Source organism: Musca vetustissima, unplaced genomic scaffold (genome assembly GCF_032173495.1).
Source record: "Musca vetustissima isolate MV318-11 ecotype Yass unplaced genomic scaffold, APGP_CSIRO_Mvet_v1 utg59934, whole genome shotgun sequence".
Taxonomy (NCBI): Eukaryota; Metazoa; Arthropoda; class Insecta; order Diptera; family Muscidae; genus Musca; species Musca vetustissima.
In genome coordinates, this window is record NW_026885495.1 from 31770 (window position 1) to 55698 (window position 23929).

Here is a 23929-nt window from a genome sequence, read left to right on the forward strand (position 1 = left end):
ATATATATTACCAATATATTGATAAACTATAAAGAAGAGAATGGAAAAGGATATTGAGTAATATATGAAATTGTTCTACGCCAAATAAATTGAAAAAAAAAACAAGTGAAAAAGCGTTAAGTTCGGCCGGGCCGAACTTTGGATACCCTCCACCATAGCTATACTAACAGATACATGCAATGCAAATATAGGGAACATACCAAAAAGCGGGCATATACCGATAATTCTACAAGTGGGCAAATATATCGATATGTAAACCATTATGTACACCAAATACAAACTTCAGAAATTTTTAATGGGGATTTTTCCTAAAATCTGTAAGATCCAAAAAGTGGACTGATACTGATAACGCATGGTATAGTATAAAATCCTCAAACTACTGTAATTTACATTACAAAGATATATGAGGCTATGACTAAAGGGGGACCGATATTGATTACATAGTGAAGGAAGTAGTGAATATTTGGGGATATCATTATATGAGGGCTATGCCTAATTAAAGACCGGTATATGCCAATTTTGAACCCAATATTTTAATTGTTTATCTCAATTCTTTCCTTCAGGTGGTATCGCTATATTGAGGAGATGAGTTTTTTATCACAATATCTTTAGAAGGCGGAATGCTTACAACAGATGGCTAAACAGTCTATGTAGGCTAAAAATTTACTATTCCCCGTAACGACTACCCAACCGCAACACACGGAACAAATCAAATAACTATTTTATTATAAAAAGGGGGTTATATGGGGACTACCCCTAAAAACGGGTGAATATTAATAATTTTTGGTGGGGAGATTTGTTAACATATACGACTGCAAAATAAACATTTCAGCGAAATCGGTTGAAAAACGCGCTCAAGAACCTCAAAATATCGAAAATTGGGGGTACCCTTATATAGGGACTACCCGAAAAAATTGACCTATATTTATAATTTTTTGTGGAGAGATTTGCTACCCATCAAGAACTCAAATTACTAAATTACAGCCAATTCGGTGAAAAAATCCGGTCAAAACCCCAAAAATTGGAAATTGGGAGGTACCCTTATATGGGGGCTACCAGAAAAAGTGGACCTATATTTATAAATTTTTAGTGGGGACATTTGGTACCCAACAAGAACCCAATGTACCAAATTTCAGAGAATTCGGTTGAAAACCTCGCTCAAGAACCCAAAAAAAACCGAAAGTTGGGGGGTACCCTTATATGGGGGCTACCCGAAAAAATTGACCTACATTTATAATTTTTGTATAGAGATTTGCTACCCAATAAGAACTCAAAGTACCGAATTTCAGCGAATTCGGTCGAAAAATGCGATCAAACCCCCCAAAATACCGCAAAATTGGGGGTACCCTTATATGGGGGCTATCCCAAAATATGGACCTATATTTATAATTTTTTGTGGAGACATTTAGTACCTAATACGAACTCAATGTACCAAATTTCAGCGAATTCGGTTGAAAATCGCGCTCAAGAACCCTAAAATACCGAAAATTGGGGGGTACCCTTATATGGGAGCTATGCCTAAACGTGGACCGATATAGTCCATAGACTCTATGCAAAATTTTAGCGTTCTATCTCGATTCGTTTAGACGCTAGAGTGATTACAGCAGACAGACAGACAGTCGAACAGACGGACATATGAGAGCTATATTTAAATCTGAACCGATTTTCAGGAAACTTAAATTCGAAACATAAAACAAAACTTAAAAAAAATTCGTGCAAATCTAAAGGTATATAGGGAAAATATATATGGGAGCTATATCAAAATGTGAACCGATTTTCACGAAACTTAATACTCATCATTTTAAACCTAAATAATTAGGCTGTGCAAAATTTCGTGCAAATCGAAGGATGTATAGGGACTTTGGTGCACCATTTACATTAAATCGGATGAAAATATATATGGGAGCTATATCTAAATCTGAACCGATTTTAACGAAACTTAGCACACATCATTCTAGACCTAATTCAGTAGGCTATACCAAATTTTGTGCAAATCGAAAGATATATAGGGTCTTTGGTGCACCATTTATATTAAATCGGACGAAGATATATATGGGAGCTATATCTAAATCTGAACTGATTTTCACGAAACTTAACACACATCATTCTAGACCTAATTCTGAAGGCTATACCAAATTTTGTGCAAATCGAAAGATATATAGGGTCTTTGGTGCACCATTTATATTAAATCGGACGAAGATATATATGGGAGCTATATCTAAATCTGAACTGATTTTCACGAAACTTAGCACACACCATTACAGACCTAATTCAGTAGGCTATACCAAATTTCACCATTTGTATTAAATCGGACGAAAATATATATGGGAGCTATATATAAATATTAACCGATTTTTCCCAATTTCAATAGGGGTCGTCCTTAGGCCAAATAAGTGACCAATGCCAAATTTCATCCAAATCGGGTCATAAATGCGACCTGTACTTTGTTTACAATTTAACATGGACGAACGGACGTACAAACAGACATGCGTAAATCGACTCAGAAAATGATTTAATGCATATTCTCGTTTCCTTTTGGCTGTTACAAACATATGCACAAAGACATAATACCCTGTACCACAGTGTGGTAAAGGGTATGAAAATGGAAAAGGATATTGGGTGCTTTCTTAAATTATTCTAGACCGAAGTAATTCTTGTTATATGCCAAACGGTATACAATAATCTGAAATCCTGTGCTCTATAAATATTTATTACGTGAATTCGCCGTGTTTAATATTTTGTATTAGCGTGTCATTATGACATATTTTTGATTGACAGAACAAGCAACCCTCCACATCAAAAAGAAGCTGTCCGCTATCAACATTACACGAAGCACGCCACAAGAATCACAACAACTCTCCACATCATCACCGTGTATTCAATCAGGCATCTCTTCGACATCCTTCGAATCAACACATCTGCCATTGCCATTCCAACAATTATCCTCAACGACATTAACTTGTGATATCCTGTTAATGATATTCGTGATGGCAATTTTTTCTCAAGTTCAATTGCAAATTATTAATTTTTTTATGCAATACTCTTCTAAGTATTGAGGTATTTTTACTTTCACTTCTAATATTTTCAAAATTATTTTATGGACTGTGACATTAATAATTGTATAATACTCTTACATAAGGACAGTCTCTGAAACATACCGAACCGAAAAATCTCTCTCCCCAACTATAGATAATTAATTAATCCGTGACGATATAAAAGTTAATGTCATCATACCACAAGAATCAGCCAAAGGAGGACATCATACACACCCACACATACCTTTTCAAATAACAATATTAATTAATTTGCCTCGGTGATTTGATGAGTGTAAAGGTGGCTGAGGGAGGGAGAGAGGGGTTTTGGACAAAATGGCATGGCAAATGAATTATAAATTAATGTTTACGGTTAGAGGGTGAGGGGATGAAAGGGAGGGATGATTTTTGAAAGGTTTCCAATGAAAACATAAATCCCCCACAATTAATGAAATAAGGTAGGTTAGGCGGTAGTTGGGATTATGTGAAAATTATGAAGCATTTGAGGTTATCATTATTATTGTTATTATTATTACGATTGTGGTTGTTATTGTTATTTCACAGATAATAAGGATACAAATTGTGGCGATTCAGAGAAATGGGGATTAGTGGTTAGATTTTGGAATTTAATATTCATAGGAAATCAGTTAGTAATGGGCCAATATTTGCATCACTTAATAGTTTATTCCTTAGGACTAATAAGGGTGATACGATGTGTTTCATTGACGTATGTGTTTCATTGACATTTATATTAAACTTTATGGTTTCATTTGGCATATATCCAAAGGGATTGACAATATAAATCCACTGGGCTAACGATATCCAGTACAATGTAAACGTACTATAAGTGTTAAATCGGTTTTAGACAATTTTGTCATAATTTGAAAGGTAAAAGAAAACAGTGATTTCTATGTTTACCCTCCGTTCTATGGCTAATGCTGTTGCATATAGTTTGATTTTGAAAGACCATGTGCAAAATGTTCTCTTCCAATTGATCTTTCCATTTAATTAGTGGCAGCGTGAGCCATCCTTAGGCTCTCTTTTATATGCCTTTTATGCTGGGACATCCTCATTCATTCGCACAACATGACCTAGCCAACGTGGTCGCTGCAGCTCGAACCGTCTGACAATACCGATGTCCGAAAATAGTTCATTCGCAGATCGGCTGTAGGTCTTTCGGAGATTTTTTCTCTCCAACACTCCGAGAGCTGTCTCATCTGCTTGTGCAAGTATACACATTTAGGAGCGGGTAGGAGTATAACAATTGTATTCATCGAAAGGATATCCCTAGAACTCTCATATTTAGACGAAGGGTCGCAGATAGAGTGTAGAGTGGTATAATCGAAATGTGAATAAACCGGCTACCATTCGCAAGAATAGTGAAATGTCAATAGAGATCACTGTAGGTTGTAGGACCCTGTATGTAGACCACCTAATTTTTTATACTCTACACTACTATGTTGTAAGGGTATTATAGCTTTGTGTGAACCCAAGAGTTTGTAACGCGGCGAAATATGGGCCCTCGACCTACCTATCATAACTATAACATAACGGTTTGCCGAGTCGATCTAGGACCATGTGTCTATCCGTTTGTCCATTATATTTGGTAGAATTATGCAGGCCACCAATCGTCACAAAATTTTTGATGTATGACAAGTTCTGCCCAAATATAACCCCATTGTTAACCAACAACTTACGCCATATAGTTAATAAGGGTATATACGCTTTGATATAGCAAAAGTGTGCCTCGTCGAAATATTGGTATAAGACCCCATATATCTTTAGACCAAAACCGTTTCATACAATTTGAAGTCGATTTACAAATGCCCATCCGTTTAGCCGGCAGATGCACACGATAACCCTCGAAGAGAGTAACCAAATTCATCATAACATCGTAATATTTCTCCCAAACTTAGTTCAAGTTCGAAGGTGGGGAATATCGGTCCATTCCTTCTGGTACCTTCCGCACAAAATTGCTAACATTTCGCAGAACTAAACTTTGCACAGCATATTATCTTTGCCAAACCTAGTTCAAGTCCGAAGATGCGACTCATTGGTCCACTCCTTCTGGTACCCCTCCCACAAAATTGTAAACATTTTTAATAATTATAAATTCAATATAAGTCGAAATGAATATCCGATTTGATCCAAACGTTGCACAACCTATTACTTTTTCCGAGTCATAGATAAAGATGGGACCCGACGGAACTACCCTTCTTGTACCTCTCCCACAAAGGGTAAACATTTTCAATATTTATAAATCCAATATCAGGCGAATGGAATGTCTGATTTGAACCAAACTGTGCACAACCTCTTATTTTTACCAAGCCTATATAAAGTTCGCAGATGGGATTCAATGGTCCGCTCATTCTGGTACCAACCCCACAAAGGTGTCGCTATTATATAAACTTGTATATTTAATTTGAAGCGAATCAAATAACCGATTTTACCAACATTAAATCCGATACCTTTTAGATAAAAACATATACCTTATATAAAGCGAATAATAAAACCTTGGTGTGTGGGTATATATCTGTCGGCAACATCGACTGACAATTTTTATACCCTACACAACTATGTTGTCAGGGTATTATAGCTTTGTGCAGTCCCAAGTGTTTGTAACGCCGAGAAATATTGGTCCTAGACCCACCTTTAAGTATACCGATCCTCATATCTCGACTAGCTGAGTCGATCTAGGCATGTGTGTCCGTCCGTCTATCCATTATACTTTGTAAACACGATACAGGCCACAGTTATGGACCAATCTTCACGAAATTTTGCGTGTAGGATGGGTTCTGGCCAATGAAGACCCCTATTGTTTTTGGTAAAGATCGGTTAATATTTAAGAGATGAAATATACCAAATACTAAATTTTTGTCGGTTTTTCTGGTCGCTCCAGAGGCCGCAATTATGGCCCCAACATCGTGAAATTTTACATGGAGAAGGTGATCGGGCCAAAGAAAATGCGTGCATGTTTTGATAAAGATCGGCCCATATTTAGCGGGTCAAATGGACCCTGACTTTTGTGTGAAAAATGACAAAATTTGGATTCTATAGCGTATATATTTACTCCTGAAGGACAGAGACACGAGAAGTTGATAGTATATTCAAGAGGAGTGGCTGACATTTCGATTTGACATTTTCCATGGGGTTCCAGTTATGGTCAAGGACAGCGCTTGTAATTTTCGGTGATGATCAGATAAGAATTTTGGGATGAAGTGGACCGAAAATTAAATGTTTTTTGCAATTTTTCGAACCGATATATAGGCCACAGCCGATCATCACCAAACCACCCACGCTGAAGTCAATGTGGACAAGTAATAAGAAGGGCTGTACTGAATATTAGTAATATTCGGAAAATATGTCAGTGTATGGATGATGTGCAGTTGACCTCTAATCGGACAAGAGGATGCAAATGTCACGTAATATTTCCCAGGCTCAGAATAAAGTTCTTTAGAAAGTTAGAACTCCGTCGTAGTTGGGTAGGGTATCGTATGGTCGGCCCCGTCCGACTATACTACTGTTAAATTTTGAAAATGTGTATTATAAGTACGAAAGAATTATTAATGGTACAAATTCGAATGGATATTCAAAACTCATACTTTAAATATACGGACTGTCCTTAATGATACTAAAACAAGTAAAATTGTGGTTAGATTCGGTCTGATCGTTTATACCCTCCACCATGTGATGTACATTCAACATATCAACATAATGTACATGTACATATCAACATAACAAAGTCGTAACCTTCATATGGAGACAACGTAAAATATCGGAAAGTTGGTTGGACCTTTATATGGGGGCTATGTAAAAACATGGTGCTATAATGCTGGCCTATGTAGGCCAGCCTCAAGCCTACGTCTGAAGACTTCAAAGTACCAACAATTGTGCGGGATCTTTATATGAGGTCGATGTCAGAACATGGGCCTATCTATATGTAGAATTTTATCCTGATCAAGAATATTTACTTTATGCGGTCTCCGACAAAGGTTTCAAGGTGTTGCAAACGGAATGACACATGTAATATACCATCCACCTTATGATGTAGGCTATAATTAGTACATGAAGTTGAATATTGAATTTTTTAGGTGGAAATGTATATTTTAGAGACCAAGAGAAGTAAGAAATGAATATTGAATTTTTGATCTTCTTTCAAATAAAGGTAGCATTTTGAAATTTTCAAATACATGTCCAATGTTTGTAATATTCTATATTACGTACTTGTATGTTTCGATATTTTGAGGATTTATTTTTGTAATTTTTGATTTTGAGTTTTCAATGCATTTTGCTAAATTTTAATCCGTGCTTTGTAATAGCTACTGTATGATGGTATTTTTCGATTTTTGAGGATTTTTATCAAATTTTCCATACGAATTGGCTTCAAAAATTTTACTTTGGGTTATAATTGGGTAGAAAATATAACTCTAATAAATATCTTTAATATTAAATCTTCGTACGCACACAAAATAAACCCATAATGCCCTTCTCGTAATACCACGTTCAACAATTTGTCATGTCCTGTTCTGACTTTTATTTTTTGTGACAGAATTCCTTCTGCAAAAAAGCCACTTAAAGCCAAACTTCATTTAGTAAACATTATTTGGTATGTTTTTTTTTTCTTCCTTTCCCCAAAAAATTTCCTCACCCCCATTGTCAATGTGTTTATATTCTTCTCACAACAGTTTTTGTTTTTTCTTTCCTTTCCTCTTCCTTTGCAGATTCCTGGCAACCACCATGTTATCGGCCGGTGTCACAATCATGGATCCCATTGCCCTGACAATGATTGAAAAGTATGGCGGTGATTTTGGACGTGAACGTTTATTCTCCAGCATTGGCATGGCGATTTTTTCACCCATTACCGGTGTCATGATTGATTACTATTCTCGTGGATTGGGCTACACAGATTACTCGGCCGCCTTCTATACATATGATGTCTTATTAATTATTTCAACAGTTTCGGTGCTGATGATGCCGCTGGGTGAAAAGTTGCCGGCGGACAATGTCTTCAGAGATTTGTGGAATTTATTAAAAATGCCACATGTGATAACATTTATATTCTTCTTGTTTATATTGGGTAACTTTTGGGGTTTCATCGAAAGTTTCCTATTTTTGTATTTAAAGGAGCTGGGTGCACCAAATTATTTATTGGGTAAGTTGTTGATTTTTTCTTTGTTGTTGTTGTTGCTTTTATTTGTATGTTAACGGGTTTATGATTTTTTTTCTTTCATATGACTTTTGATGGTAATAATATAATGTGGATTTCATAGATTGGATTTATTTGTTATATTTGTATGTATGTTAGAATATGATTTGTGCTCAAATGAATTATATGACCTTATGTACGAAAGGTACTAAAATGTACGCATGGAAATGTCTAGAACTCTTGTATTAGAAATGAGGATGTACAAATGGTTTTTTGATACAAGAAAAGTTTTAAAAAAATTTGGGGTCATTGGAAAAAGAATAAAGCCGGAAATCTGGGATTTGGTATTTGTGTTCAGGGCTGATTGGTTGGTGTTGGTCATATATGACATGGATCCCTCTGCAAAGATATGTCGTCTGTTGAAATTAAGACAAAGATGTCAATAATTAACATAAAGCTCTGAAATTTTGCATAGTCATTGCTAGTGCTTAAAGGATTTTTTGTATTGCAAAAGGGATATATCAGTCGACGCTTTGATATTGCCACCCGTATAGCGGTATCCCCATAATATTCGGTATTTTGGAGGTGTAGGGGACGTGTTTCAACCGAATTAGCTGTTTTTTGGTATAGCGAATGTATAGCGAATCTTCTAAATAAAAATTACATACCCAAATTTCAGGGTTCCCCGTATAACGTACCCGCAATATTTGGCATTGTGGCATTTTGTGGAGGAATGGCACGTTTATTCACCGGAATTGACTGTCATTTTGTATTTTGGGTTCACAATGCAAGCAAACCTTTCTACAAAAAATTATTAACATTGATCCATGTTCTGAGTAGTTCCCATATAAGTGTACCCCCAATATTCGGTCCATTGGGATGTTTGTCAGGTTTTTCAACCCGATTGGCTATAATTTAGTATTTTTCGGTTTTCATGTATAGCGAATCTTCTTAATAAAAAATTTTATTTTTGTGTCAAATTTCGGGATTTACTTCAATTGGGTATTTTGGCTTCTCCTACAAAAAAATTAAAAATATTTATACACGTTTTGGGGTAGCCCCGGATATACTTCAATGTTGGGTATTTTGTGGATGTTACAAAAAAATTAATAACTTAGCTGTAAGCATATATTTGGTATTGTTATTGGGCCCCTAAATATATTTAAACCAAAAATTATCAATATCAGTCCCAATTTTGCTATAGCCCCCATATAACAGTAACCCCAACATTCGGTATTTTGAGGATTGTAGACATCATTTTTAAACGTCGAACGTAATTTTTCGTATGTTCAAAGCACTAGCTTATACTGTGAATTTGCGGCTAAATTTTTTAAAATGCAGAGAATAGGAATACAGTTTTATAGGGAAGGATTTTTATATGGAAACCCGAAGTGTCAAGTTACGATGGATTTAGTGGAAAAAACTTTAATATATAGAAAATTGGGTATGTTTAGATGGGCGCTAACTTCGCATGTATCAATCTAGACCTAATTAAGTACTCTGTGCCAACTTTTGTCTCAATCGGACAAATATTGGGAGTTTTGTGCAACATTTAAATAAAATCGGACGAAACTATATATGGGAGCTATATCTAAATCTGAACCGATTTTAACCACACTTGACATGCATTATTCTGTACCTAATTCAGTACTCTGTGAAAAATTTTGTCTCAATCGGACAAATATTGGGAGTTTAGATAAAATCGGACGAAACTTTATATGAGAGCTACTTCTAAATCTGAACCGATTTCAACAAAACTTCGCATACATAAAATGTTGTGCCAATCGGGCTAAATTTTACACTTTGGTGCTGCATTTACATAAAATCGGACGAAACTATATATGTTTGGAGCGAATTTTTTATATATAATCCTGTGTACGTTGCTGATGGGAGCTATATATAAATCTGAACCGATTCCAACAAAACTTCGCATAAATCCATCTGGGCCTAATTCAATACTCAGTGCAAAATTTTGTCTCAATCGGATCAATATTGACATAAAATCGGCGGAAACTATATATGAGAGCTATATCTTAATCTGAACCGATTTAAACAAAACTTGGCATTGATTCATGTAGACCTAATTCAGGACTATGTGCAAAATTTTGACTCAATCGTACAAATATTGGGAGTTTAGTTTACTATTTACTTCTTAACCGATTTTCTCCAATTTCAATAGGGTTCGTCTTTGGGCCAAATAAGTGACAAATTTCATCCAAATCGGATCATAAATGCGACCTGTAGGCCTATTCTGTAACTTTCAACAACATTCGATATTGTTTAAATTTCTTTTGTTATTGTAAAAACAATAAAACAAACAAATGAAATTGTTGTAAAATAAACAATATCGAATGTTGTTAAAAAGTTAAAGAATTGGCCTACTGTACTTTGTTTACAATTCAAGATGGACAGACAGACGGACGGACATGCATAAATCGACATAGAAAGTGATTCTACGAATATTCTCAAAAGGAACCATGTTTCTACCTCTTATCCTTTTGCCTGTTTGCTTTGTGCCATATGCATAGTGTGGTGAAGGGTATAGTATTTATAGACAACTTTTTGCACATCGTAATCCTTCATCCAGGCCTAAATCATGTTCGAAGATTGATATTCTCTAGCTTCGAACTCAGGTATTTCTTTCCTCAAGTATCTCTTCTATAAATTGTCAACATATCGACTTTTCCTAATTTTTACTTCTTAGTTGCATAGCCCATATTCTACTTGAATAGGCCTAGGCCTGATAGGACGTTCCTCGATTTTTTGGTAAAGTAGAATCCTTGCTTAACGTTGTTATATTTATTATTTTAACATACCAAAAATTGAGTACCCCATCTAATATACACTGCTTTACGAAAAAATATATATTAGTCATGTTTTTGCAAACAAACAAACAAATCGATATTAGTGTCAATCAGTGAAATGCCACAGCAAACTAACAAAAAAAGGGACTTCTTAAACAAACTTTTTGTGTAACATGTCAAATATAATCAATAGCAAAACGATGTTCAGAGGCATGAAAAAAGTTTTCTTCTACAGAAAAATATTTTTCAAAAGGTCATAGGTTAGTCATATAAAAAAACTAAAAAGTTTGTTATCCGTGTATGACAGAGTTCAACTAAATTTGTTAGAGAACAAAATTTTTTCACATCCGCTGTCTTTAAATGGAAGGACAATTTATTGGGCCTGCTTTTTCATTTCAACCAAACCACAAGAAGGAAAAACACACACACACAAAATTTAATGAAAAAAACTCCCTCGTGAATTCCACACTAATGGAAATTAAGTAACTGCGATATTTTGAGGGGTGGAGAGGGGCGGCTATTGTATTTTACATTTCACATTCCGAACATCAGCCATCACACAGCCCATAATGTACTTAAGTCAATTCGGGATGTCGATGTTGGTAATGTTGCTTATGATGCTGAGCTGCTGAGGGAAAGGGGAACTCAAATTTAGGATTTCCACATTGTTAATGGAATACTAACTAACTGACTACCTAAGAAGCAGTAGAATCTTATTTTCCATTTCACTACATTTTTCTTTTTTGTTTCTTTTGCAGGCATTACCATCACTGTGGGCACCGTTAGCAGTATACCATTCCTCTATGGCGCCGAGAAAATTACCCGAATTTTCGGACATGTTAATTTGATTATTATTGCTTTCTTTTCGCATGCCGGTCGTTTGGTGGGCTATTCCTTCATCGAGTAAGTAATAAACAACAATTGTAAGTATGTAATGTAATATACGCACACGCTTAGAAATTACATCCGCACCTACATATGTATGTGTGTGTTCACTTTTAATCGAAGATACATGTCTTTGAGTGTGTGTGTGTGATGTTGAAACACGCTTTAGAGTCACAAATCTTTGCACATATTTGAAATTCTAATCACACCCGCAGAAATACAAAACACAGCTGATATACAGACTATTTATGATGGTACAGTGGTTAAGGTTGGATACAAAAAATAAAAAGACATGATCAATTTTGGCTAGTTCGACTATGAATATTTTTTCGAGGATCAACCGACATCCAGGCGTGGATTTTTAAAGAATATTTCTTCGAGGATCAACCGACCTCCATGCCGGGATTTTAAAGAATATTTTTTCTAGGATTAACTGACCTCCAGGCGTGGATTTTTAAAGAATATGTCTTCGAGGATCAACCGACCTCCATGCCGGGATTTTAAAGAATATTTTTTCGAGGATTAACTGACCTCCAGGCGTGGATTTTTAAAGAATATTTCTTCGAGGATCAACCGACCTCCATGCCGGGATTTTAAAGAATATTTTTTCGAGGATCAACAGACCTCCAGGCTTGGATTTTTTAAGAATATTTTTTCGAGGATCAGCAGATCATCAGGCGTGGATTTTTTCAAGAATATTTTTTCGGGGATAAACTTATCTCCAGGCGTGGATTTTTTAAGAATATTTTTCGAGGATAAACTTATCTCCAGGCGTGGATTTTTTTAAGAATATTTTTTCGAGGATAAACTGATCTCCAGGCGTGGATTTTTTTTAAGAATATTTTTTCGAGGATAAACTGATCTCCAGGCGTGGATTTTTTCAAGAATATTTTTTCGGGGATAAACAGATCTCCAGGCGTGGATTTTTTTAAGTATATTTTTTCGAGGATAAACTTATATCCAGGCGTGGATTTTTTAAGAATATTTTTTGGAGGATAAACAGATCTCCAGGCGTGGATTTTTTTAAGAATATTTTTTCGAGGATAAACGGATCTCCAGGCGTGGATTTTTTTAAGAATATTTTTTCGTGGATAAACTGATCTCCAGGCGTGGATTTTTTTTAAGAATATTTTTTCGAGGATAAACTGATCTCCAGGCGAGGATTTTTTTAAGAATTTTTTTTCGTGGATAAACTGATCTCCAGGCGAGGATTTTTTAAAAATTTTTTTTTGAGGATAAACAGACCTCCAGGCGTGGATTTTTAAAGAATATTTTGTCAAGGTTAAACAGACCTTCAGCCCCGGAATTTTTAAGAATATTTTTTCAAGGTTAAACAGACCTTCAGGCCTGGATTTTTAAAGAATATTTTTATAGAGAATTATCAAACCTCCAGGCGTGGATTTTTAAAGAATATTTTTTCGACAATTAACAGACCTCAAGGTGTGGATTTTAAAGGATATTTCTTCGACAATTAACAGACCTCAAGGCGTGGATTTTTAAAGAATATTTTTTCGACAATTAACTGACCTGCAGGCTTGGATTTTTAAAGAATATTTTTTCGACAATTAACTGACCTGCAGGCTTGGATTTTTAAAGAATATTTTTTAGAGAATTATCAGACCTTCAGCCGCGGATTTGAGTTTTAAACAATATTTTTAGAGAAAACTATCAGACCTTCAGCCGCGGATTTGAGTTTTAAACAATATTTTTAGAGAAAACTATCAGACCTCCAGGCCTGGATTTTTTATGAATATTTTTATAGGGGAATACCAGACCTCAAGGCGTGGATTTTTAAAGAATATTGTTAAAGGGGAATACAACACCTCAAGGCGTGCATTTTTAAAGAATATTATTATAGGGGAATACCAGACCACAAGGCGTGGATTTTTATACCCTACACAACTATGTTGTCAGGGTATTATAGCTTTGTGCAGCCCCAAGAGTTTGTAACGCCGTGAAATATTGGTCCTAGACCCACCTTTAAGTATACCGATCGTCATATCTCGATTAGCTGAGTCGATCTAGACATGTGTGTCCGTCCGTCCTTCTGTCCATTATAATTTGTACACGATACAGGCCACAGTTATGGACCAATCTTCACGAAATTTTGCATGTAGGATGGGTTCTGGTCAGTGAAGACCCCTATTGTTTTTGGTTAATATTTAGGGGATGAAATGGACCAAATACTTAATTTTTGTTGGTTTTTCTAGGCTCTCCAGAGGCCGCAGTTATGGTCCGAACATCGTGAAATTTTGCATGGAGAGAGGGTCGGGCAAAAGAATAAGCATGCCTGTTTTGATAAAGATCAGTCAATATTTAGCGGGTCAAATGGACCCAGACTTCTGTGTGAAAAATTACAAAATTTGTATTCTATAGCGTATATATTTACCCCTGAAGGACATAGACCCGAGAAGTTGATATTATATCCAAGAGGAGTGGTTGATCTTTAGACTAATACCAATTACATTGTTGTATGTGCTCGGATGTGGGAGTTACACCTAAATATTTAAAGGTATCTCCGAATTCGTATATTATTTAGTAACCCATTATCACTCTAGAGAGCGGAACTATAGCGCTGATCGCTTTGAAATGTTCCATTAGATTCCAATTATGGTCAAGGACAACGTCTATAATTTTCAGTGATGATCACATAATAATTTTGGAATGAAGTGGACCGTGTGTTATTTTTGTCAGATTTTCTAGACCACAAATGAAAGCAAAACATCACATATTTTCCAAGATGAAGGGGATCTGACCAAATACTTAGAGCGGCTGTTTAGATGATGATCGGTCAATATTCAAGATCTATATTCGGTAAAAAGTGTACAAAAATCACGAAATATTGCCCAGGCTCAGAATATAGAACCGCAGAAAGTTTACTTTTCGTGGTAATTGTGTAGGGTACATCCGCTCAATGGTTTAAGAATATTTTTATAGGGGATTACCAGACCTCAAGGCGTGAATTGTTAAAGAATATTTTTATAGGGGAATACCTGACCACAAGGCGTGAATTTTTAAAGAATATTTTTTCGTGGACTAACTGACTGCCAAACTTTTTTCAACTCAATTGAAATGCCACATTCCATAATCCGTGTCCCTCACCACAGTGCCACATCGAACAGCATCTTTCTTATTCCATTATTGCCATTGACGTGTGGTCTTTCAAAAAACACCACACTCATACACATACACAAAAACCTCCGACACTTTACACCAAGATTTGGTTAGGCTGAGTGTACGAGTATGTGTCGCTCTTATGTTGAGCGGTTACGGTGGCATATTTGACAGGTTTTTGTGTTGTTGTTGCTTGCCAGCCTTATTTGTGATTCTATTTGATTTTGTTTTTATTCACTGCTTGGGTTTTTTCCTGCATTACCTATGAATAATCCCCAACTACTTTGTAATTTTTTCCATCTTCTTCTTCATTTTTTCTATTTTATCCATTCTCAATGGCCTTATTTGCCTTACTGATGCTGATGCTCGTGATTGCTAATGGTGTTCCCACTACTACTGCTGCTACTGTTGTTGGTGTTGATAATGATGATGTTGTTGTTGCTGATGACGAAAATGCTGCTGCCGCTGCTACTGCTCTTGGTGGTGTTCAGAAATGCCTGGTGGTGTTTTCCTTTTGAGGCAATGGAAGCTCTCTCATGTCATCTGATGTGGGTGGCAGCTGCCACATACTGTTCCATATTGGCTCCGAAAAGTCTATTGGCCACTTTGATCGGTGTACTGGGCATGGCCCACTTCAGTTTGGGTAAGTACGACACCAAAAAAAGAAAACCCCATACAGATTATTTGAAATTAGAAATTTGATGCTTTGGTTATGGTGTTTTGGATTTCTTTTTGATACGTGTATGTATGGGTGCATGGAAATGAGAATGGGTTTTTTTTCCGAATGGGTATTGGTGTTGCTGAATTATTCCTTTTCGATTCGATGTCATAATACTTAGACTGATTTGAAAATATCAGGGAGGTGGTATGTTGGAATTGTCCCTAACCTCCTGACATGGCTGGTAGAATAGGCCTAAACCAAGAAAAAATATATTGTAGCAAAGAAATGTTTAAAGCTTCGAAGGACTGTTCCTTGAATTTCCTTTTCTATACCCTATCAGGATACGACATTTGTTATTCTTTAAGCTGAGCTATATTGTTGTTGTTATTTTTTGCTTTTTTTGAGTGAGAAAATGATTGAATTGAAACGATATCTTAAGGACAATCACTCAATCGGATTTTATTATTTTGTTTTGTAAAATAGAAGCCTATCGAATATGTAATGTTTTGTTGTTGTTGTTTGTGGTCCATTCAATAAAGCTTAACAAATTTGTTGTTATTTATGTAGATGAGATTGCCATAATGGATTTTTCTGTGGCATTTTGTATTGAAATTATTTTTTTTTTGTGATGGATCAGCAAATTTTCTATTCGAATATATTTAAATAAGGTTAACGGAATTAGGACAATAGTCATGGAAGCTTTTATAGGGAAGCGGAGGGTACGGTATGTAGAACTCCAGTTCTACAAATAAAATTGTATTAAGGCGTGGATTTAAAAAGAAATCGGGGACTAAATAAGGCGTAGATTTTTTCGGAGACTAAATAAGGCGTAGATTTTTTCGGGGTCTAAATAAGGCGTAAATTTTTTCGGAGACTAAAAAAGGCGTAGATTTTTTCGGGAACTAAATAAGGCGTAGATTTTTTCGGAGACTAAAAAAGGCGTAGATTTTTTCGTGGACTAAATAAGGCGTAGACCTTTTCGGAGACTAAATAAGTCGTAGACTTTTTCGGGGACTAAATAAGGCGTAGACTAAAAAAGGCGCAGATTTTTTCGGGGACTAAATAAGGCGTAGAATTTTTTGGGGATTAAATAAGGAACAGATTTTTTCGGGGACTAAATAAGGCGTAGATTTTTTCGGAAACTAAAAAAGGCGTAGATTTTTTCGGGGACTAAGTAAGGCGTATATTTTTTTGGGGAATAAATACGGCGTAGATTTTTTCGGTGACTCAATAAGACGTAGATTTTTTCGGGGACTAAATAAGGCGTAGATTTTTTCGGGGACTAAATAACGCGTAGGTTTTTTTCGGGAACTAAATAAGGCGTACATTTTTATACCCTTCACCACACTGTGATACAGGGTATTATGTCTTTGTGCATATGTTTGTAACAGGCAAAAATAATCGAGATAGACCCATGGTTCCTTTAGAGAATATGCATAGAATCACTTTCTGAGTCGATTTATGCATGTCCGTCCGACCGTCCGTCTGTCCATGTTAAATTGTAAACAAAGTACAGGTCGCATTTATAATCCGATTTGGATGAAATTTGGCACAAGTCACTTATTTGGCCCAAGGACGAACCCTATTGAAATTGGAAAAACTCGGTTCAAATGTAGATATAGCTCCCATATATATATTCGTCCGATGTAAGGTAAATGGTGTACCAAAGTCCCTATATATCTCTCGATTTGCACGAAATTTGACACAGCGTGATGAATTAGGTCTAGAATGATGTGTGCAAAGTTTCGTGAAAATCGGTTCAGATTTAGATATAGCTTCCATATATAGTTTCGCCCGATTTTAGGTAATTTGTCCGCTCAAGTCCCTGGAAATCTTTTGATTTGCACTAATTTTGGCATAGCGTACTGAATTAAGTTTAGAATGATGTGTGCAAAGTTTCGTGAAAATTGGTTAAGATTTAGATATAGCTCCCATATATATTTTCTTCCGATTTCCACTAAAGTCCCTGCAAATCTTTTCATTTGCACGAATTTTCACATAGCGTACTGAATTAAGTTTAGAATGATGTGTGCAAAGCTTCGTGAATATCGGTTCCGATGTAGATATAGCTCCCATATATATCTTCGACCGATTTATATCTTCCGATTTGCGATTTGAAATTTAGCATAGCGTAATGAATTGCGTCTATAATAATGTGTGCTAAGTTTCATGAAAATCGGTTCAGATTTAGATAAAGCGTCCATATATAGTTTCGCCCGATTATAGGTAAATGGTGCACCAAATCGGTTCAGAGTTAGATATAGCTTGCATATATATTTTCGTCCGATTTTGTGTAAATGATGCACCAAAGTCAGTATATATCTTTCGATTTGCACGAATTTTGTCAAGGTTCCCTGAAATCGGTAGATATAGGTAAAAAACGAGTCGTCTGTCGTGGTGAAGGGTATAATATAGTCGGCCCAGTCCGACTTTACTACTTTCCTTACTGGTTTAAATAATATATTTTTCAACAACCAAATGTATTCAAAATTTTTTCCAATGAATTTGACACTTAAATACAGTTCTGAAATCTCCTTTACCGGAACCTTTTTTATAAGAGCTCTCATTTTAATTTCATTAATTTTGCATGTTTTTGCTTGTTCTTCCTTTTTCACCTACGTTATTTATATGTCTGCCATCTTCCATTATAGGCCGTGGTAGTGGTTCCTTTACTGGTGGTCTACTCATCGGACAATTCGGTACACGTGATGCCTTCCGTTATATGGGACTGTTGGCTGTGGTGGGCGGCATCGCCTATGGTATTCTCCATTTGGTGTGGTTGCGTAAATTCGATCACAATATGGACGATACGGAAGATGAAGTGGAGGCTGTCGAAGCGGTGGAGGCAGGTGAAACGGAAAAATTAACCGAACCCCCGACAAAAGAGCAGGGCACCTCCATGTCATTGGAACGTTTGAGTCTAATGATAAAATACAATCAAATTGGCAGTTTATCTTCACTGCCACGGGGTTCAAGGGTAAGTAGCCATTGGCCATGCGATGCGATGTTGTGGATGCTGATGATGTTGATGATGATGGACCTGATGAGACACCATGATTTGTTGTTATGCAAAAATCCCATTACCGACCTTACTAATGGCATTTTTGTTAGACTGCACCACCATTGAAATGAAAAGTTCATGGCCTGTTTCATTAATTTTCATTTTTCCAATCTCATTCGATTGCCTACGGGAAGCTTTTGTTTAAATTGGCACCCATCCCAACCTCCGAACCTCCCAACCTCCCTACTTTTTGTTTGAGTTGTTATTTTTTTATCACTGTTGTTCGTTCTTTCTTCCTTGCAGGGTGACATCCACGACCATTTATCAATACGTCGCAGCAGTTATAATGTCGAGTCATTACGTGTGCCCAAGCACGGCATCGGCAGTGCCTCCAAGGTTGACATTTTACGCTCAGCATTGGAAATAAATCACAAATCCTCAAATAATTCGGTACTGAGCAAGGCCGACAACCGTACATCGAATCAATCATTGGGCCGCAATCGTGCCGACAGTGCGCCCAAACTCAATCATACCACAATGAAAAATATCTCACAACCTGCCCTGGAGGCAGTCGTACTGGAGGTAAGCTATGCGCCAGCGAGCTATGATAACGCATAACTCTTGGATTTGTTTGTTGTTGCTGTTATTGTTGTTGTTTTTTTTCTGCCTGTAGTTTGTTGTTATGTTTATTTAACACGCCAGACATTGGCTTAGATAAGCCGTTGTGTGTGCGTTTGCAGAGTGGCTGCACTATGGGCCAAAGTGTTTACTTTTGTTATATGAAGTTTCATATCAAAAAGTATTATCGGAGCAGACAACAGTTATCATCATCATGGTCGTCGTAATTTGCAATAAGTGGAATTTCTGTTTTTATTTTGATTTATTGCTTTATAAATAATGCTGTTGACGATGATGATGGTGAATTGTTTTATTGCTCTGAGGCTACATTGAACTGCAATTATGGGGAGATTATATGTGGGTTTTATTATTTTATTGCTTAACACCGTGGATAAGACTAATGGAATTAATGGAGGACATATTAATTGGGTGACTCATGGACAGTACACACATTTAATATCATCTACCATAAGTAGGACGTTATCGAAATCTGCAGTGGCCTCTTTGGATACCTCAATACAAAAATGCAATATTATTCCATGTGCAGGTATAGTTCCCATAGAATGGGAACTTCATTTTTGTTATTTTTTAGTTCGATAGCAAAACGTTGTTTCCCGTTTTTGGTACTGCCAGTTGTAAGTTTTTTGAGGACATTCGACATGTTTTTATTTCAAAACTTCAACAAATCTAAAACTATGCTGAACGTTGCAAGGACAATTTAAAAATCTATATTGAAAATTTTCTGGAAAGAAAAATTTAATTCAATATTACACTCACATCATTGGAACCATTAAGGTGAATGTTATATCAATACATAGCTCTGTATTGAATAATTTCTTATATGTTTTCATCCTTCACGAAACCGAAATGCCTAGCTACTGGAACGTTTTTTTTAAATTTTTAAATAATTTTTTTTTGTTTTTGCAAAATAGTCAGGCTTAATGCCAGTTTGTTGTTTTTATAAAAAACAACTATTTATTAGTGGGGAATGTATGGCATTGTCCGCCGAGGGGTAAGGCAGGGAAGACTATAGTTTCGGATCTCGCCACTGATCCTCATCAGTTCCCTTAGTTTTTCTTTGTTGGGATATTCTCCCCAGAAGCTAAAAACCTTTCAAACCCAAATGTCTCTTGTGACAATTCGAAGTTCTTACGTTACCAGCGATACGACCCCAATGAGAAGTTCGTTTCGTTGGCGCCTGACTTCGTGGTCAACAAGGCATTTACAGACAACTACAATACATTTCCCACTGCTATGTGTCGTCACTTTGTGACGAATGCACATATCGTTGTTGTTGGTATTGCTAGTTAAAGCAATAAACCAAACAGTATGACCGTGCCTCGTCTACAACTTCAGTAGTGTTGGCGGGTTATTTGGGATACCATTTGTATTTTGTTTTTGCAAAATAGTCAGGCTTAATCCCAGTTTGTTGTTTTTATAAAAAAAAGTACTTTTTTCAACCAGCAAATAAGGCGTGAATTTTTAAATAATATTTTTTTGAGGACCTCGTAAGACGTGGACTTTTTAATAACATTTTACGACCACTAGATATGACGTGAATTTTTGAATATTATTTTTTTCGAAGTATTAATTTTTAATAATATTTTTTTCGAGGACTAAATAAGGCGTGGATTTCTATTTCTAAGGCATAGGTTATTAAATAATATTGTTTTCGAGTACCAAATAAAGCGTGAACTTAATAATATTATTTTTTATTCGAGGAAGAGATAACCCATGATTATGCCACATATGGGCTCAAATAAAAGGAGAGTACAAAAATGTTGTCTCTCCCATTAAACTTAATACCTGGAAAGGCTCATTTTGAAGACTTCGAACATTTTCCATGCCTCAAACCAGTTGTCCCACATATAAACTTATTGGTTCCCTAACACTTGCTATTTGCGAGTTGGACTTCTCAGCAGTTACTTTTCGATAATTGTCAATTCACGGTCGAACCTTAGGAGGTAATATCCTTAGCATTCGAATGTTGTGACAATCAGATTGCCCATAAGTTCATCGCCCACACCTCGATATATACATGGGAGACCTAATAAATTACTTTTTCATTACATACTTGTGTAAAACTTGGCCAGGAATTCTAAAACGGAACAACTTCAGGGAGAATTTGTGGCTAAATCCATTAAAATATAACAAAAGATTTCAACAGGTAGGAAGACAGACGAACATAAGGTCTGCGACGAATATGTTGCAAACTTAATGACCCAGTTAATATATTCATCGCCTCATGGGGCCGGTATAACAACTTCGGGTGTTTCAAAAAAACATATTTTCATATATTTATATACGACCTATAAATCTATATTAAAATGATCCCTCTGTAGATGTCGAATCACAGCCACATCAGCTGGGATATGTATCATAATGAAAAACTTATGGTCCATATACTCCTATATACTTATCAGAAGCCTATATTACAAATTAGATAAACTACATTTGGAATTTGCAGTTTCTACAAAAAAAAAATTATCATTGGTCCACCCAAATAAGCATAAAGTGTTATTGAAAGCCGATGGGTAGCACTGATTTTGAATGTTTTGATATTGCCTCCAAACAAAAGCCCTTCTCCATTTTCGGTATTAATACCGACATCGGATTCCTGGTAAATTTCAATAGTACTTTCTCAAGAATATAGACTACCAGATAAGTAGGCTTTCAATTTTAAGAAAACATTTTTTAGATCTCTCAGAGTTATAGACGTGGATTTTTAAGAATATGTGGATTTTCTCAATGATGGATTTTCTCAAGGACCCTCCGGGTAAAAGCCGTGGATGTTTAAATAATATTTTTCCAGAAACTTTCAGAGCCAGAATATTTTCCACGGCTATTTTATTACGATAATCAGGTTTATATGTGTATATTTTTATAACACAGACAATTATGTTGTCTGGGTATTATAGCTCTGTGCAGCCCCAAGAGTTTGTAATGCCGCGAAATATTTGACCTAGACTCAGCTTTAAGTATACCTATCTGGACTAGCTGAGTCCATCTAGACATGTGTCTTCATCCGTCTGTCCATTATAATATGTGGACACGATACATGTAACAGTAATGGACCAATCGGCACTAAATTTAGAATGAAGGATGGATTCTGGCCAAAGATGATAGGGGATGAAATTGACCAACAATTATTTTTGTCTGTTTTTCTGGTAGTTTTAAAGGCGACAATTATACACGGACACAACGAAATTTTACACCAGGAAGGGAATCTGGCCAAAATTTAAGCATGACTGTTTTGATGAAGATCGGTCAACCTTTAGCAGGTCGAATGGACCCAGTCTTTTGTGTGAAAATTTACAAACTTTGTATTCTGGGGTATATGTATTTACTCCTGAATAATATAGACTCGATATGTTGATAGTATATGCAAGAGGAGTGGTTTGCCTTTAAATTGACACCAATTATTTTCTTGTATGTACCCGGATGTGGGAGTTACACGTAAATATTTAAAGGTGTCTATGTATTATGATATTGTTTAGTAATTCTATTACCCCGCTAGAGGGCAAAAATGTCGCGCTGATCGCTGTGAAGTTTTACACGAAGTTCCGGTTATGGTCAAGGAGGGCGCCTATAATTGTCGGTGATGTTGAGATGATATTTAGGTGGTGCAAGGAACCAAAACCGTTACTTTTGTCAGATTTTCTAGTCGCTCTAGAAGTGAAGGGAATCTAACCAAATACTTAGAACTCCTGTTTGTATGATGATGGGTCAATATTACGAGGGTCAAATCAACCAAAATTTAATATTACCAATTTTTTTATTTTATGACGTAAATATTCCCCTCAGTAAAACAAGATTTGAAAATATGCCAGGATAAGAAAGGGGAATTTTCGACCTATAATCGGCCAAGAGGGTGCACCGCGAAATATTGTCCAGGCTCAGAATAATGAACCGCAGAAAGTTACATTTCGGTCATAGTTGTGTAGGGTCGGCCCCGTCCGATTATACTGCTCCGCTCATAGGTTTTGTAAATATTTATAATATGATAATCACAGTAAGACTACATCGCTGATAGTCATATACAATTGTGTTTAAAAAGAGTATTTAAGGGCATTTTTTAATTATTTTGTTCAAGGTCTTTCAAAGCTAAAGATCTGAATTTCGAGCTATATGCGTGGTTTTTAATGAATACTTTTTTTAAGGACTCTAAAGCCATTGGAGTGAATTATTTAAGAATATTTTCCCTAATCCAGTGTACTTTTGAAAATTATTTTCCGTGGGACAGTCAGATATACAGAAGTTAATTCTTAAGGATATTTTCTTAAGTATTATCAGATCCGTAAGAGTGTTCTTTTATGTTGTTTTACAAATGCCATAAAAGGAATTATTGACCTTCCATCCAAACACAAAGCCACTGTGCCCACGAAACGGAGAAGATAAGGTGAATGAATGCCATCTGCAAGGTTATATCGTTGATTGTTATGCACGCCTCATATCTTTGCAATGAAATGAAGAGGAATTTTCGTTTTTCTGTCTATCCTTTAAGACATTTGTTTTAACTTTGTTCTTAAAGGTGTAACCGAAAATTGATGATTGAACCTTTAATGATGACGTGGCGAAGCAGTCAAGTGTTACGATTTTTTGATTTCAAGTTTTCACATACCTTCGATGTACGGCAATTTGCCATGGTGTCGCTTTAATATTTTTTGA

General features: G+C 36.0%; 1 protein-coding gene across 1 annotated transcript in view; it reads left to right on the plus strand.

The window, feature by feature from the left end:
- The window catches only part of LOC133332760 (uncharacterized), a gene marked incomplete at both ends in the record, with an annotated part of 30287 nt that extends 11062 nt beyond the window's left edge, over positions 1-19225 (plus strand). Inside the window, 5 exons of the mRNA XM_061541136.1 lie at positions 7754-8184; positions 11741-11885; positions 15473-15624; positions 18294-18619; positions 18947-19225. Of these exons, the coding sequence (XP_061397120.1) occupies positions 7754-8184; positions 11741-11885; positions 15473-15624; positions 18294-18619; positions 18947-19225 (1333 nt within the window). The remainder of the gene's footprint in view (positions 1-7753; positions 8185-11740; positions 11886-15472; positions 15625-18293; positions 18620-18946) is intronic.
- Positions 19226-23929: the final 4704 nt, after the last annotated feature.